The sequence below is a fragment of the Ceratotherium simum genome, chromosome 9 (genome assembly GCF_057802395.1).
Source record: "Ceratotherium simum simum isolate JZ-2026a chromosome 9, ASM5780239v1, whole genome shotgun sequence".
In the NCBI taxonomy this organism is placed as follows: domain Eukaryota; kingdom Metazoa; phylum Chordata; class Mammalia; order Perissodactyla; family Rhinocerotidae; genus Ceratotherium; species Ceratotherium simum.
In genome coordinates, this window is record NC_141908.1 from 21,041,439 (window position 1) to 21,060,269 (window position 18,831).

The 18,831-nt window shown below is 37.4% G+C and overlaps 1 protein-coding gene across 1 annotated transcript in view; it reads left to right on the forward strand.

Moving 5' to 3' along the window:
- The window catches only part of THSD7B (thrombospondin type 1 domain containing 7B), an 808,984-nt gene that overhangs the window by 761,299 nt on the left and 28,854 nt on the right, over nucleotides 1-18,831 (forward strand). Inside the window, exons 18-20 of the mRNA XM_087435109.1 lie at nucleotides 4,065-4,206; nucleotides 5,916-6,031; nucleotides 8,153-8,270. Coding sequence (XP_087291235.1) covers nucleotides 4,065-4,206; nucleotides 5,916-6,031; nucleotides 8,153-8,270 — 376 coding nt within the window. The remainder of the gene's footprint in view (nucleotides 1-4,064; nucleotides 4,207-5,915; nucleotides 6,032-8,152; nucleotides 8,271-18,831) is intronic.

The window sequence follows — 18,831 nt, forward strand, 5'->3', positions numbered from 1 at the left end:
TTTTGGGGTACACAAAATCATCCTCCTCTCAGGTTTCATTTTCCATTTTGATATTTTTGGGTATGTCAGAAGCCCCATTTCTACCTTCTGCTTCCTCCTATTGGATGCCAATATCACACAGGTCCTGTAACTTCGGTCATTGATCCCCACCTATTCTTAGTTTGAGACTTGTGGAGATAACTTGTCACTTAAATTTACTGAGCATATTTGTCTACGTGCTTTTGACTTTGCAAAGAACTTTTCTTTTTCACTCCTGTAACTATCTCCTCAGAATCTGTGAGAATTTTTTTGAACATGAGAGGCATAAGTAACAATTTTCAGGCCCATTTTTTTCTCCCCTAGAGATTTTCTCATCCCTTATCAATCTTTGAGAATTAGGGTTTAATTTCATTGAAAATTTCTTTACGAAGCGTTGCAGTGGTATTTTGTGAATCTCTTTTTACTCCATTTTTCCAAATAAGGAAAACTCAAGTTCATAGCATATGTATCCATTTTGCCTCATGAAAGATATAGAGAGAAACAGCAGAGCTACTGACAGCAGGGCTAATCAGCTAAATGAGGGAGAAACCATTTCAAAATTATCAGATAAACCTTGTAACAGAAGAAAGACATTGGGTTTCTATGTCTGATGGGAGCTGACAAGGCCAGGACTTGGAGTCATGCTCATCTCCAGACAATAAATTTGCAGAGCAACTTAAATTCACAAGTACCTGGATTTATGCCAGATTTTATTAAACCATGATTGTTAATAGTTCAATGTTGGTGAGAAAAATATCAAATTATATGTTCTTATTTGGATTTATTTAAAATATCTAACATATTTTATATGGGTAAATTAAAACTCATTTATTGATATTTTTATTAATTTAATGATGGAGTCCATTGTTCTGGGAAATGCCATCTAGATTTTATAGGAAATGTATGACAATTAGAAAAAAGATAAAATTCTCTTTTTATCTGATATACAAGGGGTCCCTATGGGGACCCCTTACATTTGTGCATTGTGATCAGAGGCCAGGGTTAACCATTTGTCTGCTAATGGCAGCTTACAAAAATCCAGTATTATTGCTCAGGAAGCACCAAATTATCCTACACAATAAATGTTTATTATTTACATACTGTATGCCAGACACAGAACAAGCCTTTCAATGTCAAAGAAAATTAAGACATGGACTCTCTCTTCAAATATCCTATGGGAAGAATGCACACACATCAATACATGTACAAGTGCAGTGAAAATGTTTACTAGATGAGGTGATTCCATTTATATGGCTGCAAAGGTGTCAGTGGAGGCTCATGGAAGTGATATCTGATGTGATTTTGAGGAATAAATACAAATATTCAGGTCAGGCCTAAGGGTAAAGGCCTTGTTGCTAGAGAGAACAAAAGGTGTGAAGGCACAATGGTATAAGGGAAGATTGAACTTTAAGGGAAGTGCTGGTTTTCAAAGGTAATAAGTTAGAACATCTAGTCTCATAAAAAAGCTTATGTACCAGAAACTAAATGGTTCTTATTGGTCATCTCCTTCCCTAGCAAATAAAGTTTAGCTGTATAACCTTGATCTTTATAATGAAACTGGTCCAAAGTTGACTTTGGGTTAGTTATCCACACATCACTTTCTCACTTCTTTATTTAGGAAATTGACAATATGTCTTTATATAAGTACTCTACAGGAGAAGAGATCCAGGTTTATATTTGAGGAGTCTTGATCTAATAAAGAAGTCATCCAGATGTAAAACGCCTTTGCCATGCTTTTTTTTTTTTTTTTGACTCCCCCCTTATCTCCCCTGTGACCAATTCATTATTTTATGAACTTTCTATAAATAACTAAGAGAGAAACAAATGAGGAGGAATACTACCCCATCTATCACTTGTTAGCAGTTCCAGGACAATTTTTAAAAGGTAGAACATGAAAATATTGCCTAAGATTAGGTTGCATTGTGTTTGTGGATCTCAGTCATGCTTCCTCTTTGCATGTTTCTATAGATAAAGAGTTAGGAGAGTTGGCTGTGATGTTGGTTTTCAATATATTAATTTCTAGAAAGTAATTATCTAAGTCTACATAGTTATGAATGATGGGTTAGGCTCAACAGGATATTTTAAAAACCATATCCAGAAGAATTAGAGACTTACAGACTGTGAGCTCTGAGAGAATAAATTCTTAAATCTCATCAAACAACACCCCTAACCCCGTCCCCTTTTCTCACCCAGGTCTAGATGACGAACTAAGATACAGGGTATATAAGTGACTCGTTCAAGGTTGCATAGTAATTTGATTTGTGTGCGTGCCTGTGTGCATATGTGTGTTATTTTCTCTTTTGCTTTATTTAATGGCTTAGACTAAGCAGGTACAAAAGTTCTTACACATATTCACCTGGTTCAGACATTAATTGATTTTTTTATAAGGTAGAAAAGCAGTAGAACACTAATCAGGAAATCTACCAAGATACCTTCATTTTCTTTCACTGGCAAATCATTTAAGTTACTCTTCCCCCTCATGAGAACAAACAATCAAATCAATTGGTGAACTAATAATAAATTATTGGGAAGCATTTAGCATGGGATTTATTTGCAGATAATTAAGAATAATTACCTAGTTTCAGTGGCCGTTCTTGATCATCTAGAGACAATTCGATACAATTAAAGTGTAAAATTACTTTACAAGTATTGACAGATTATCCAACTATAAAGTACGTGGATAGTAAATGTCTTTCAGTAGCTCCAAACACTTAAAATTAATAGAAAATATTGTGGCATTTTCCTGCATATTTCAGTACAATCATTTTGATTAACAGCCAAGATTCAGTTTACAAGTTGTGTTCTTGCTACAATATCTGAAAAAGTAAAAGGAATAAAAATAAAACATCCCAAATATGTAAGTGATGATTTGGTGACCTTAATTCAGAGACTTTCATTTCTCCTGTGGTTTAAGCATCTATGTTCCTCTTTAGATTTCTGAGTCTGGAATTGTGTTGCTGTGACCATATTTAATGGTATTTATTGAAAAACCACTATGTAAAATATATACCAAGATTTCCAGGGAATGACACGGGAAGTAGAAATCATGATATATCATGCACTCAAATTTATAAAGAAAGCAAAGAGCCAAGGTAATAAAGAAAGAATGACAATATTATAAGGGTAGTATAGCATATAAGTATATGTGTATGTGCAGATGTTTAGAAGCAAATCCTGTAGAGTAATTTCTGAGCATGGGTGGAAGGTTGCTCAGGAAGGAAGAGAAGAATTTATCATTATTATAAGAAAGACTGTCAAGGATGAAATCCTGATTAGTGTTCTATAGAAGGGGAAGGATAGGATTTAGGACAGTTGAAATGAGATTATTCCAGTAGGGAGAATTTGAAGTCCACTGTTGGTAGAGAAGTTGGATGAGATGTGGCAGGCAGGTTTACCTGGCTCAAGGGCATGATTTGAGTTGAGGCTATAAGAGGACATGTGTACCCATAGGTAAAGTAATATTTGTGAATCTTTGAAGTTCACATTTATACATTTATTTTGCTTGAAAGGGCAGCAGCTCATCCCCTGTGGATCAGAGGGCCTCCAAAATAAGCGGAAAGTTCTGGCATATTGGCAATGTTGATTTCATAACTCTCTATATACCTGTTTGTTCTGGGGTTTAAAAATGATTTTCTTATTAAAATGTCCTGTGTGGTTATTTCTATTGGGCTAGCCTATCTGAGGTCACAGGGACAGTGTCTTCCTTTTTCCATTCATTTAAACATTCAAAAGGCATTGATCTCTTGCTACATGGCAGACTATTTGGGAGTTCAGGTGTTTGTTTTTATTAAAATAGTCTCCATCTGCCTAATTATACATGGGAGATAGAAATGTAGGCTTCACCATAACACAGGAAAAGAAAGAGTTATCAGGTGAAAAAAAACTGAAAACTATTTACAGTGAATCACAGAATGGTTTTACTTTCTAAATGTTCTGTTTAACGCTCTCAATCCTCTCTTCTCTCTGCATGTATACAGATAATCAGTTATAATTTATCAAGTAACTCTGAGTCCTTTCTAACCCTGCCTGCTCTTTGATTTCTATAGTCATGTGATCCCCACACAATGCAGAGAAGAAGCCGCCATCTGCTGAGGCCCTCGCTGAGCTCAAGGATGTGTGCTGAAGACTCACAGGTGCGGCCTTGCCTCCTCAATGAAAATTGCTTCCAGTTCCAGTACAATCTAACAGGTACAGTTGAAATCTACAACCATGCCATTTCCCCTGAACATTGACTGATGGGAGGATGTTTGCTTGTGTTTTGATTCTCCAGATTAAGGACTGAAAGTAGAGTATGTGAGTGTATTGCGAGGAAGACTGAAGACTTGACATTTGCAGTGTCCCTTTACAGAAAGAAATGCCCACACTTGGCATGTAGATTCAGTAAGGCCACCTGGAATCTGAATTCAGAGATGCTTAGAAAGACTTGGCAAAGTTTCAGAATAAAGTTAAATTAAGCCATGATAAATTGAAACAACAAAAATAAGTAGCCGAGGATAATTTACCATTCAGGATAGAATGTAATCATGCTGTCATAGAATTGAGCTCTTTCATGGCCTTCATCATTTCAAGAAATTCAGGCTTGTGATGTACTTGCTCTATGGGTCTTAATAAGGATGAATGGTAGGTGGTTTTGGTAGGTGGGCGGGCATGTTTTCAAGGCACGGGGAATCACATCAGCCTCCTTATTCAGCCACTACTCAGGTTTCTCCAGGCACCAGAGCACTCAGTGTCTAATACCAAAGACTATTTAGTTACATTGATCTGCTACCTGCCATCCCCTGCAGTGGCAGATATACAAAATGCCACAAAATGTGGAACCATGTTAAGTCTCAGCATTGAATTCAATACTGACAACCAAACCACCACATGCCTGCAGAGGCAAACCAATAGCCTTTTCTGAAACAAATTCCTCCCTGAGGTCACAGAGGCACTGCTGAGAGTTCTCATGTAGAAGACCTCACAGTGAATTCTGTGGGGCTGTCTGATTGTCTTCATAGGTGAAAGATGACCTGGTGTATTTGCCCTTTTTCTTAGTTAAAGATACTTCAGATCCTTGTTTTTTATAGTAATTTTTCAGAAATACAATGAAATTTGCTTTACTGGAAGAACATGTCTTTAAAATACTGATTTTACTGTACATGGGTTTGCTATTTGTATTAAACTCTTAGATCATCTGCCAAATACGGAAAATCTCCTTAAAGAGGTTCTCATTGTATATGATCAAGGATCTTCCTTTCTACCCACACCAACAATAAGAGTTTGTTAAGAAGCAGATTAATTATGGGATAATTTATTCTAACTCCCAGCTGTCTAGTTTGTAATGCAGCTAGCCAAATCTATAAAACCTTCTCTCATGAGAGAATAATTTTATTAAAATTAGAGTTTCTGTAGCAATCCGTATGATTCTGTATATCTTGCCCTCTTTCTTCTCTGGGGTACCTCTCTTGGCTCCACTGTACCAAATGTACCAAATGGTTTAGATGATTGGATTTATTCCTTGAAAACATTTTCAAGTTTACATCAAATACTAGCATCATTTCAGCGTTATTTTATGTCTTAATTATCCCTAGGAAATAGATGATTTTAAACTAGTTTTCTTTCGCCATCCTGGTTAGTGTCTTTCCTTTCCTACCCAGCCAACTGTGAGATGGTTTCTAAAAAACTATTTGGCTTTTTACCTCAAGAAAGCAAACTTAGGAAGGTAACTCAGTTTTATTTGTTTGATTGTTTGTTTTGTAATAAAAGAATTGCATGATGCTTTTCGAAGCCACCTGGAAATGGTTTTAGGATTAGGTGCTCACTATCCTTCTCTGCCAATGCAGATAAGCAGAGGTTTGTTGTATTTTGCTCACATGGCCATAACTTTGAAACTCAGTGTGATGATCCTATGCCTGTAGAGTGGAGCACGTGCCAGTTGAGTGAAAATGCAACCTGTGGGCAAGGTATCAGGACCCGCCTTCTGAGCTGTGTGCGCAGTGACGGCAAGTCAGTTGGCATGGACGAATGCGAGCAGGTAATTTGTTTACATCTGTATCTCACGCCCAAGGCTTTGTGTTTCTTAATATTGGTCTGCAACATCCACAATCTTGACATAAATGACAGGCTCTGATTTCTTCTCATCGCAGCTCAGGTTCAGTTAGAGTAAGAGGTACTAGTATAGTACAGTTATATCTCACTAGTTTGAACTTAGTCAAAATGACCAGGAAAGGTCATTTGCCCTGGGGAAATGGGTTCACTTAAAAAAATTTATTTTTATTATTTTGAACAACTTATTTAGATGTACTTGCTTGCCAAAAATTATTGATATCGGGACTGTAACATTTAGATGTGACTTTGTATTGGGCAGCTGATTCATTAGCACATATGGTAAACACTGTCCCTGGAATATAAGATGAACACTGACATTTGCTATTAGAATTCTCTGCTAACTTGCTTAGCAAATGATTTGCTAGATAATTAGCACAGTTGTATTTTTCTTCTCAAGTTAAGTTAAAATGCCTCTCTACCAAGTTTCGAATTAGTGGATTCTGAATTTTTGTAATTTTATTGCCTCTTTTTTTCCTGTGACAAACTATATGGAGTTTGGACAAAAGCTGTTCCAAAGATCTTGGCACTTCCTTCCCAATGTGTAAGTGAAAAGCACTATGAGGGCAGTTTAATAGAAATGAAGATGACCATATGCTGTCACACTATGAGAAGCACCAAAACAACCTTTGGAATAAGTTGAAAATACGGGGCCAGTCAGCTGAGGTTTCCACAGAAACTTCTTTAACAAACTGGCAAAATGACAGTTGTACCATCTCTCCTAACATAGGTGGAGTCCACAAGTGGAAATTAAAACCAAAACAAAACCTTCCTCACCTATCCTGACTTACCTCTGTTAAGTACTGTGACTACATGCTCTCTAAACCAACAGTATAGCCATAGGCCAACCCTAAGACCAGACCATCTGAAATTAGATGTCACATTTGGTGAAATTCTGAAACTGACCAATTACAGGGCAGAGTTCTGTCTACCAAGAGTCAGTGATTTATTTTGACATTTCATTTCATTTCATCTGCCTCTCAAGAAGCTGTCTGCTTCAAGAAAAATAAATTGCCAATCAATAACAACTCCAAATCAGTGAAAATCTTACATTTAGTGTATATAGTAAATCTTTTCTTTTGATACAAAGAAAGATATAAACTATTTGTTAATAGAAAAATCAGTTTCTTTGCTTTCCAAATATCATATGTCCAACAAATATTTAAAGAATATTCAAGAAGTACTAAATTATTAACCTAACTAGAATATCTGTATATCGTGAATGGATCATAAATCCTGTATGATAATTTCTGTTTTGCCCCCTTGGCAAGTAATCATGCTATAATCATTAATTTTAGCTTGGTGTGGACATTACCAACATTTAACATGTGTTGAATGTCAGAGTTTTACTAAATAAGCACACAAAAAGTGTGTGATTCCTATAGCAGAATTTTTCATCATTCTTTCTGTGTTTCTTAGATGATTTATTGTTTCACCAAGACCTCTTCTACCTTGGGCAATAGAAAATTTGTACATTTTGCCTAGATGCTAGTTTCAGAGAGGACAAGAAGAAAATAAACTGTATCACCAACTTTGCCCATAATTAAGACCATGATTATGTTTTTAGCCTAATTAATCTTTTTAATGAACTTTAAATGCATTGTTGGTTTTGTTTTTATTCTTATTTATTTTTTAGCCTACATAGCTGTTAGTTTTGAGCTCTGTGTGTGCTATTGGACAATCCAAAAGTGTAAGGTGCCTGAATTTAGCACTGAGTTCTTCCTGCCTCCTTGCTGGCTGAGCAACAGGACAGATCCCTGTGTCATGTAACTGCCTGCTTTCCCAGTATTCTAATTGTAGGTCTATTCAAGAGTAGAGGATTTTATAAAAAGAAATTTGGGCTGACAAATTTCTATTTTGTGAAGTAAGGACAACCATTTTCTATGATTGCCTCCAATTTATATAAGAAAGAATATTTTTTCCCCACAAAAATGTAGAGATTATTATCGTAGAATAAAGGGCAGTGTTTCCCATAAAAGGATAGTGATTTGATTTGATTTGATAGTGATGTGATTTCTCCAGTAACATCATATTTTATTTCCATCTGCAGCGTAACTTGGAGAAGCCCCAGAGAATGAGTATTCACTGCCTGGTGGAATGTGTGGTCAACTGTCAGCTCTCCGGGTGGACAGCTTGGACAGAGTGTTCACAGACGTGTGGCCATGGAGGTATTTGGGTTCCCTATATTTGTTCCCACTAAACAGTTTAGTTTTTAAATATCTTTCAGTATGCTGTAGCTTGACAAATGGGCATAAGGCATATTGGCCAACTGAAGGCGACATGAGGCTGACCAGAGGAGAAGAGAGAGAAAACCTGCCCTCATGTCAGTCCTTTATGGGTAGACAGAGGTTTCAGAACTGACTTGATAACAGTGGTAGTTACCAGAGGGGCTGCTGGCCCTATAGGACAGTGTTTATTCAAAAGGTCATAAGCTCAACCAGTTCAAAAAATGTTGACCTCAGTGGTTTTTGGAAGAAGTATGTATTATATAAGTAAAGCTGGCTCCTGTGTCAGAGAAACCCCAGTGGCTTAACATCATAGACTAGAGACTAATTTTCCCTCACATAAAGGGAGGGGTAGTTTCTGCCTCAAAAAGTCAATCAAGGACACAGGTTGATGGAGGCTCTACTGCTTTAATGTAACCAATTTTCTCTGGAGGGTGATATCCAGCTGGCTCTGTGAAGTTTTTGATGGGCCAGGTTGGAAGTAGCATACGTTTCTTCCGTCTATATTCTGTTAGACAAAATTTAGTCCCATGTCCCCAGCTCAATACAAGATGATAGGGCAGACAATGTAGTTTCTGGTTGGCCAGTCACTTCTCAGCAACTCTACAGAGGAAAGGGAGTATGAACTTTTGATGAACAGATAGCAATCACCAACCACAAGTTCCCATAATCTCAGTGGGTAAGTAATGCACAATGACAAAGAATGCAAAAGGCAATCAGGGAAGCTAGGAAAATGGAAACATAGATGGCATCCAGCCACTGGGCTAAAGTAGGGACCAAGAGCATGGAAGAGAGAGCCATAAGAACATAACAGGAAAGCACAGAGCTGTGGTTTAGGATAGGACTCTGGTCCTGAAAGAGAGTTACAACTTATCACAAGGTAAATGTCAAAAATTTGGAGTAGGGACCTAAGAGAAATCCTGTTATATTTTTAGGCACTAAGCAGGGCAGGAGAAGGGAAGAAGAATTGTAAGTTGGAGGGATCATGGAATCAGGGTGGGAGAAGGGGATACCAAGACCTAGGTCTGATTGCTGAACAAGATATTTGAAACCGGTTTTCTAGAAGTCCTATGACTGGAACACTGGCACTAGCATATGGGCTAATTTCTAAGCTACTCACAAATGAGTGTGCTGGGGTTGTGGGCAGAGTTGAAAACAGTACCCAGGATATGTATTAGGAAAATGTGGCTAAGGAAATTGAAAACTACGTCTGCAAAGAGCATCACTCAAAATGAAAATGGGAATCACAATGTCTAATAATAAGAATATGCCATTTCCTGCACAATTGAGAGCCTCCAAAGAACCTCAGGAAACCAAATGGTAAGTCTTAGAATCAAGATTTCAGTGATTGACCTGTAGTTCTTCATATATTCTGATTGGCAGCAATGGTATACTTTCCAGTTGGGCATCCACTTTCAAGTTTGGTAAATCTAGGTCGAAATTGCAGCTGTTTAGGCAAATTATGTAATCTTTCTGAATCTCAGCTTCTGCATCTATAAAATGTAATTCATGCACATATTAGAGGTGTTGTTTTTGGCTTGAGAATTAAATGATATGAAGTATATGAAGGCACCTAGCATAGTAATTGACACATCATGGATGTTTACTATATGTTAATTTCCATCTCCATCTTCCTACCCACCAGTAGTGGGGTGGGTTATTGGAGACTCCCTAGGATCTTTTAAAGATTATTCCATAGATTCAGTCACTCTCATCCTCCCACCATCATATCTCATCCTTTACCCCACCCAAAATCCATACACTACAGTCATAGCCTAAGTGATATTTTAAAAATATAAATCTGAACAAGTCTTTTCCTATTAACTTGAGTCATTCATCAATTCATTTATCCCTTAAATAAATACCCATGTGCCATTTATAGTTCAATGTATTGGGGATGTAGTGGTGGGGAAAAAAAGACAATTTTTCTATTCTCATGTAGCCTACAATCTATTTGAGGGACATTAGACAGCAAACAAATAGGTAATATTACATGTTGACGTGTTCATTAAAGACTCATATAAATGAGAGGTGTTATTCTCATTAGTGATGTCTTTCATCAAAACAACTGGTTGTTCTCTCTCCAGTGGTTGCCCACCTGGTTATCCCACAGCCATAAGCACCGCAGTCTTGTCCTCATGGGCCTCTGCTGGGATGTGTGACTCTCACAGTGGTGAAGGGTAGCATGGAAAAGCAGAGAAACAATGAAGTCCTATATTGTGAGCATGGTCCACAAGGACCTGCAAGGTCTCACCTGTGTCCACCTCTCTATCCTCATCACCATCCACTGTCCCTTGGCTCTCTCTTTCAGTCACATCCTTGAATGTATGCTTCTTTCTGCTTTGGCACCTTTCTTCACCTTGATCATTTCACGATCACCCCCACTACTACCTCTCACTACTTTTATCATGTATAAATTGAATCAGTTTTAATGTCTGCCTGTCTATGGGGCCAGAGACCCTGTTTGGGTTCTTCTTGGGGCAATCCCTCCAGTTCCCATGAAGCACAGTACCTGGCACATTGGAACGATTTCAGTTAACATTTGTCATTGCCCAGGTGGTTCTGGACCGTAGGGGAAAGCTTGAAGGGAAAGAGCTTGCAGACTGGATCCTGAGCCCAAAGGCAGCCAGCCTCTGCAAGTGGCTGTTTTCCTCTCCCTCTAACTAAATACATTAAGTCTTAGGTACATTACCCAAGAATGTGTTCAATGCAAGGAGACAGATATCTTTATTATTACTTTTGCTTGAAAGTCCTAATTCTGTCACTGTATTAAGTCAGTGAAACATGACAGACTGACGTGTTATGCTAACACACTGCCTTTAAAAATAAGACACTGGGCCAGCCCTGGTGGCCTAGTGATTAAGTTTGTCATGCTCCGCTTTGGCAGCCCAGGTTCGGTTCATGGGTGCAGACCTACACCACTCATCTGACAGTGGCCATGCTGTGGCAGTGGCTCACATAAAAAAAGAGGAAGATTGGCAACAGATGTTAGCTCAGGGAGAATCTTTCTCAGCAAAAAAAGAAAAAAAAGACACCAAATTGTAAGTTTAATATTAAAATATCATTTTAATTTTTCAAGTAGTTCTGTTAGTGATGTAGACTTATTAGACCATTTTTTCTACTAGAAAAACAAAAACCCTTTCCAAATCTGAATTCCACTATTGGAGCATTCTAGGCAATTACAGTTTGAATTGAAATCTACCTTTTCTAATACTTAGAATAATAAACAAAGACAACCAATCAAAGATTTCCTATGGAAAGTCATTGTGTGAACTAAGGCATAGGGAGGCTAGGGAAGGAATGTTAACTACTTGGAGAAATCAAGTTGCATAAAGCATTAGGAAATCATCTAACTAGAATCCACTGACACATAAATATGGCACCAGTTATAAATCACCTCTAGCTAGTTTCTGAGGGTCTAGGAGGATACCTTCTTGAGAATCTCTTCTTGACCTTTAGATGTCTTGATCTCTTAAAATGTCAGATGTAATAATGTCTTTTAAAACATATTCCTTAATCCTGATATCTGACAAACCCTCCAGGGATCTAAATGTGTATGTATTCTGTCATTTCTTTATTCATTCAACAAAGATTTATAAAGTTTACACCTATTATCCTGGCACCTAATGGTGTCCTCTTTCATTGTCAAAAGTGGCAGTGTGGAAAATAAATTATATGGTGACCCTGCTATTTTGAGTTCTATTCTTGAAGGCAGGGCTGTAGAAGAAGCTGATTCTTATATTTGGCAAGTACTCATTGGAAGCTGTCTGAGAACGAGGCATTCTCCCAGGAGCTGAGGAGACACTGTGTATGGAACAGATAAGATCCCAGGCAAACAAAGTCCCCTGACTTCGTAAAACTAATGTACTAGTGGAAAATGGGACACTGATGACAAGACAGAGAAAAAATAAACAAGTAAATAAACACAAAAGTAATGGATGCTGGTGAGTGCTGTGATGAAGCAAAAACAGGTCATGGGAGAATAACAAGCATCTTGCAGGGGAGTGAGAGATGGGAGAAGAAAGGCCACTGAGGAGGTGATATTTTATGTCAAAATTGAATGACAAGGTGCTATAGTTCTTGTAACAAGTGTTTTATTTACTTGGCTGCTCAGAGTTCAGTCTCACAAGCATTTTTTGACTACCTGTTACATTCAAGGCTCTATATTAGGACCTACATGCCAAAATATAAAAAAGAGTATTTTTCTAACTATATTTGTTCCCAATCTCAATCTTAAAAAATAAATTGAACAGTACAAAGAAGAGGACACATGGCCCTTGAATTTTTAAACATCTACCCTCAGGACGCCGCTGAGACATCTTTTGTGGTTTTATTATATTACACCCCACCAGCCCCCAAACTTCCCCATTCCAGCCTTCCAACAGCAGTCTTAGAGCACCATCTTCTCTGATTGCCACTCCCCTCGCAGATAGATAGTAATATTTCCAAAATGAGAGAATTCTGTATTTAAAGATTTTATTTATTTATTTTTTCCCCCAAAGCCCCAGTAGATAGTTGTGTGTCATAGCTGCACATCCTTCTAGTTGCTGTATGTGGGACGCGGCCTCAGCATGGCCGGAGAAGCAGCGTGCTGGTGGGAGCCCGGGATCCGAACTCGGGTCGCCAGCAGCGGAGCGCGCTCACTTAACCACCAAGCCACGGGGCCGGCCCGAGAATTCTGTATTTAAATCACGCCTTTATCCTCACGCAGCACAACCTAAAAACAACGAGCAATAATGAAAAGCAGAAATGTATGGCACAGGTGAACTTGGTTCTTAAAAGAGCCCAAACTCTGGAGCTGACAATGTTGGAAACTATTATTGAGAAACATCTGTGACTTGTCTCTTCTAAGACAGTGTGCCAGCAGCTGTCTTTTGTACGAGCTGCTTTCTTTTTTCCAACTGGTCGTGGCAATGGGGCAGAGACCCAAGAGGAGATAGGGTTTATTTAGTCGCATTAAAGGGAGCAAGCAAGTTGCATGGGAGTCTGACCAGCACCTGCGGCTCTTGGCTGACTTCTGTATCAAAAGCAAAGGTTCACACAATTGTCTCTGTTTATGAGTTCACTGGGTTGTTGGGCAAAACCTGGTGTGCTGGGTGTTCCAGATGCTTCCCCACGGGCCACACTTCACCATCAAACCCACAGAACTACAGTGATCTGAGGGGAAATTTTGAAATGAGCTCTTCCTTTATTTTCCAAGCATCTGGATTACCTCTTTAATGTACACCTGATGCTTGGCATATACTTTCTAATTGTGTTAAAGATGTCAAGGTCAGAACAGTTTGAATCCAATTTATTTCACGTAAGAGACAGATGGATTCTAAGCTTCCACTAAGGGATCTTTTTAGATAGATTTCAAAGATCAAAGCCTGTAATAGAAGAGCTTAATATTTGGATTAGTCATGTTCTTTGTTGAATTTTCATCAGTTCAGTGGAATGTAGAACTCCCTATATTTAGCATATCATGAATTATTTGTAATTATTATTTAACCAATAACATTCTAAGAATATTATTAATCCTAGACTATAATTTTTTCCTATTTCATATTTTTTAATGCAGTATATATGAGTTTATAGTATTTTTCTATACTAAGTAATCTATACAAGCTTGCCTCTTGTGTCTCCCAGATGGTATGTAATATTTCTGTCAACTCTAGCTCATAATGAAAAACTAATTTTGTATTAATTCCAAAGCACTGCAACTTTGTGATTTCCAGCTTTTTTTTCTTTTTTTTTAAGATTTCAAAGGCAAGTGAGTAAGCTTCATTTTTAGTATCTGGATAAAATGTGATCAGTGTGGTATCCTTGATCAGGGATAGTTCAATAGTTATAACAATTAAAACTTATTTACTATATCAAATAATTAGTTCCTGTGACAAGGGAACAGGAATTGTAGAAGGGGGGGAAAATACTAGACAAGAAACCAGAGGATCTGAGTTTTAGAGCAGCTTTTCCAATAGCAAGTTGGAGGACTTTGAGCTAGTCTTTGCAGAACTTGCACTATTTTTTATCTGTAAAATGATGAAATATTAGAGTAATTACTTTTAATATCTGTTGGTCAAAGGCACAATTATTGATACCAGGAGTATTTTAGTAATTCTATACAACAGTACTATGCAGTATAGACATAATTTTACAGGTGAGATGGAGGCATTCAGTAAGCTGCTCGAGGTCATACAGCTTGTCAGTATGAAGGAAAAATTTGAACCCAGGTTCAGGCATCTCCAAAGCCCCATTTGCTGCACTATGCCCCTTTCATCTGACACTCTGTATGTATAAATGTTCCTGTTACATACATGGCCCTGGGTTGGGTGCTATATCACTTTATAAAAATTTTCATAATTTATAGGTATATTTAAGAATAAGCAGAGGAAATGGATCTCAGATTGGAACACTAAGCACAGTGAGGGCTTTAAGAAGTCCTTCTGAATTTTAAGCCTCCTAAAAGTATAAGTGTTTCATAAGCAATAATTTTGCATTGTATCTAGTCCATCCAATTGAGATATAGCTTCAGGGAGCCCATCTTACAGATGAGGGGTGTGTGATTCTGATGGACAGAGTAGCTCCACGATTGCCAATATGGCTCTCTCTGACCTTCTCATTTGGCATCCCCTGTGAATCTCCCCATTGGGATATTTCTGCTATGGAGGAGTATTTACAGTAGTCCATCAAGTTTTGTTAGCTTTTAATGGGACTGAAATGTGATTGTTGAGACTAGAACTGGAGGTAAGCAGTAAGAACACAGGAACATGCTCTACCACAGAGAAGTCTGGAGCTCTTTATTTCCAAGCGAAGCCAAAGGTGCCTAATATTCTGCCCTAAAAAGACCTATCCCACTCCCGTGATGCCATAGTCTATCCTCACCTCTAAGACGGTGGTCTTGTTACTTCCTTGCTTAGCTGACCTCACTCCCAGATAGATGGTCATGGCTGAGACTGGTCTATTTTACTCTGAAAAGCTTATGGAATCTTCATCTTGCCTAAGTTGAGTGTTCTCTAGGATGAAAAGTATCTGGATACCTGAAGCAATTTACAGATAAGCCAAGGAATCCTTCTAGAGAGGAAACCCATGGACTGTAGCTCTGAGTGAAGAACCATTACTACATCTTTCATCTCTAACAAGGCCAAACATATGCTGCAGGTCTGTCTTTATGGTGCAGATCAGGACTATAATTTTTCTTCATTACGTTAGAAAGTAACCTTGATTCCAAATCCATGTCCACAAGGGTATGTAATTAAAACAATTTTTACACTTAAACTTGGATCAAAAGTCCAGATGATATTTGTTGAGAAGTAAAAATCACAGTTTCAACCACTTTTTGGTAGATGTCCAGCATAAAGAGTCACATGAAAGTAACTGAGCGTTTTATAGGCAATCTGACTTTCCACTGCTTTCAGAAATTTACTCTAAGTACCCGAAAGTAAATAGTTATCATAGAGAAAGGTGTTAGTTCCATAACTTTAATTACTTTTTACTAAAGAAAAATACTAAGTTTGTGAATCCAGGTAACGCATTGCAGATGGTAGACCTGAGTGCACTTCTCAAACTTGTTCAAGTGGCCTAACAACTACAGCATAGCATCTAATACCTATGACCATGACTATGATGATGAGATGTGTTGGAAAGCAAAAGCTTTTGAAGTAAGACAAACCTTCCTTCCAATCCTAGCTGTGGGATTTGGCAAAAATTATTTAACTTCTCTGAGCTTCAGTTTATCACATATTAATAACTATGTCTGAAGCAGAGTCCGAGACTGGGATTCTTGAAGTGATTTATTTCAAGGAGATGGGGAGAGCAGGTGCTCTCAGGTGAAAGTGAGTGGAGAAAGTAGGATACGGAGGGAAAGAACTAAGCAAGAATATGCTATATTGCTTATATATCATAGCACATTATAATCAATTAATTTATTCCCTCACTCCAAAATGAGGAATACTTTTATAATGACAAAGGTATTGTACAATAAATTGCCTTAATCACAGAGACATGTGATTAAAATTGTTTAATAGATTGACATGACCAGCTATTAATGAGGTTTTTATTAGTGTCTCTTTGCTTCTTTTTCATTTATTTTGTCGTCTGCTGGTATTTGCTACTGACTAATAGTAGGTAGCAGGTACCAAAAGCTAAAGAATAAATCTGTAGGTGGAAATACTTAAAAGTGGAAACATTTTATTCAATAGCTTAATTTTAGGGTGCACATCAAGAAGGACTACCATCAACTTGAGGTTGGTACATTGACTCTCATCTTGTGTGGTGTAAGTTGGCCAATTCCTTGTAGTTTCTGGCTCTGGAAGAGCATTCCCTGCCAAGAATTGTGCATGTGCCTCAAAAGTTCAACTCATATTCCCAAGACATAACACCCAGTTGGAAAGCAAATCAGTAATAGTAATATTCAGATAACATGCTGTAAGTTCAAGGTCACCGCATATACTGTTATTGTATTTACATGTCTACAGTCATTGGAGTTAATAAGTATCTTCATGTAAATTCCTCAGATATTTTATTTGATGAACTATTTAAAGTTAAATAGGCATGTTCTTCATTGCTCTATTATTCTTGCATTTTCTTTTCCATTTTCCCCTACACACTCACTTTGCATCATTTGCCTGGGTCATATTCAAATTGTCGGGAGCTATCAAAACCACAGTTTTTAGTTAATTCAATGCCCATGTGTCAGGATCACAGAAGAATCATTGTTTAAAGCATGCCACTGTGGAGGTGCATGGTGGCTGGTTTTTGGATCTGAGAGTGTGGTCAGAACAGGGAACCATTGTATTTGACTTCATTTCCTTTTATGAATGTATAAATGACAAATTTTTAACCAGTTTTGAATTTTTATGCTGCTAAAAATTTCCCACATCCCCTTGGTCAGTGGAGCCTTAGAGTGAAGTCTGACTACTGATGAGTTCAGTGGGAATGTGACCTGGTCCAATATGCTTTAAACCTATATGCACGTACCAGTATTGGCCTCTCTCTGAGTTTTGTGTGTGTGTTACAGCTAGTATGCCTCACTATTTTTTTTCTGGAGGTCTTACAGGCAATCCTTTTTCCTTCATTGCAAGTAATTATTGCTAATTTAATAGTAAGTCCAATATCACTGTTGCTTATAATGAGTTCTCAATATTCCCCAAGGGAGGAGAGGAGAAGGCTCAGAGAGAATTGCTAGCAAACTTACCCTACCATAATTTGGGTCTTTATTAAATTGAAAACATATTTTGTATCTTTCTTTTATAGCCTGAAGTGTAGATGAATAGTCAATTTCTTTTCCTACAACTCATTGGTATTGCTCATTAAGTATATTGTCCATATCTACTATTGAGTTCAGGTTCCAAATAGATTCCTAGTCCGTATCTTATGCTTTTATGCTTTTTGAAAAAAGAAACATGCAAGAGGTCCAAGAAAATTCTCCCACTCTCAGGTTGGAAGCAGGCAGATATACATGGCAGCAACCCTCACTCTTACTTTTAGGGCAAAAAGATTCCAGGCTAGAGTGTAATGGATTTGGTGGGTTGGGACCAGTGTAAATCATTATAGATTTCATAGTAGTGTGCATTTAATATTATAAAACCAGTAGAATACAGGTAGCTTGCTTTATATACTCATTATAGGCTTATTCCAGGGCCAGTTCTAGGCATTGATATGAAATAATAGTTGTTAAAATAAATCCTTAAAAATATTAAAAGTTTTAACAAGCAGCTACTGTGTTTTAGATATGTTGTAAGTGGTTCATATATAGTATTTTTTGATTCATATAACCAATGTGAGATAAGTATCTCATCATCTGAGTATTCTTCACCTAAATCACCATAATTGTGAGTTCTGTACGTAGCAATACCTCTCATACTATCAAAATATTCACTAGTGAACTTTTAAGCCATTCCCCAGTCAACAAGCCTTCTCCATTGACACACATGTTCTGTCATTGCATCAGGGTATTTGTCGGTCAATCTCTAGCTGCAAATGGAATGTATACCCACAGCAAAGGGGTACAAAATGGAGCGATCTGTACAGCAAAGAGTAAAGGGAGCTCTTGAGAAAATTGGTGAAAAGTGACTCAAAGGCCCAAGATTTTATACCAAACTGCAAAAGTCAGTCATGAAACAATGGATCTTTCATAAGGCAATCATAAAATTATATAAGAAACATCAATAGATGATTTATTCTATGTCCTAATAATGAGTGCATAGTTGCAATTATAAGATACATGATAGTTGATATAGATAAAATAAACCCACTTGCATGCTTTTCAGTTCCAGAAAAAGTCCCATTTAGACATTTTTTATTATTTATTAAAAATAATTTAATTCTCATTTTAAATAGATTCACTTTTAAGTAGCATTTTCCCCAGCATGAATTATCCTCAGATGATAAGGACTTTCTGTATACTTAATTTAATTTTATAGAGGAGGAAATTCATGCTCAGAAGAGTTAAAGTACTTTCGTGCAGTCACATCATTTACTAGCTGTTAATTTGAGAGAACTGTTTCCCAACTAGAGAATTTTG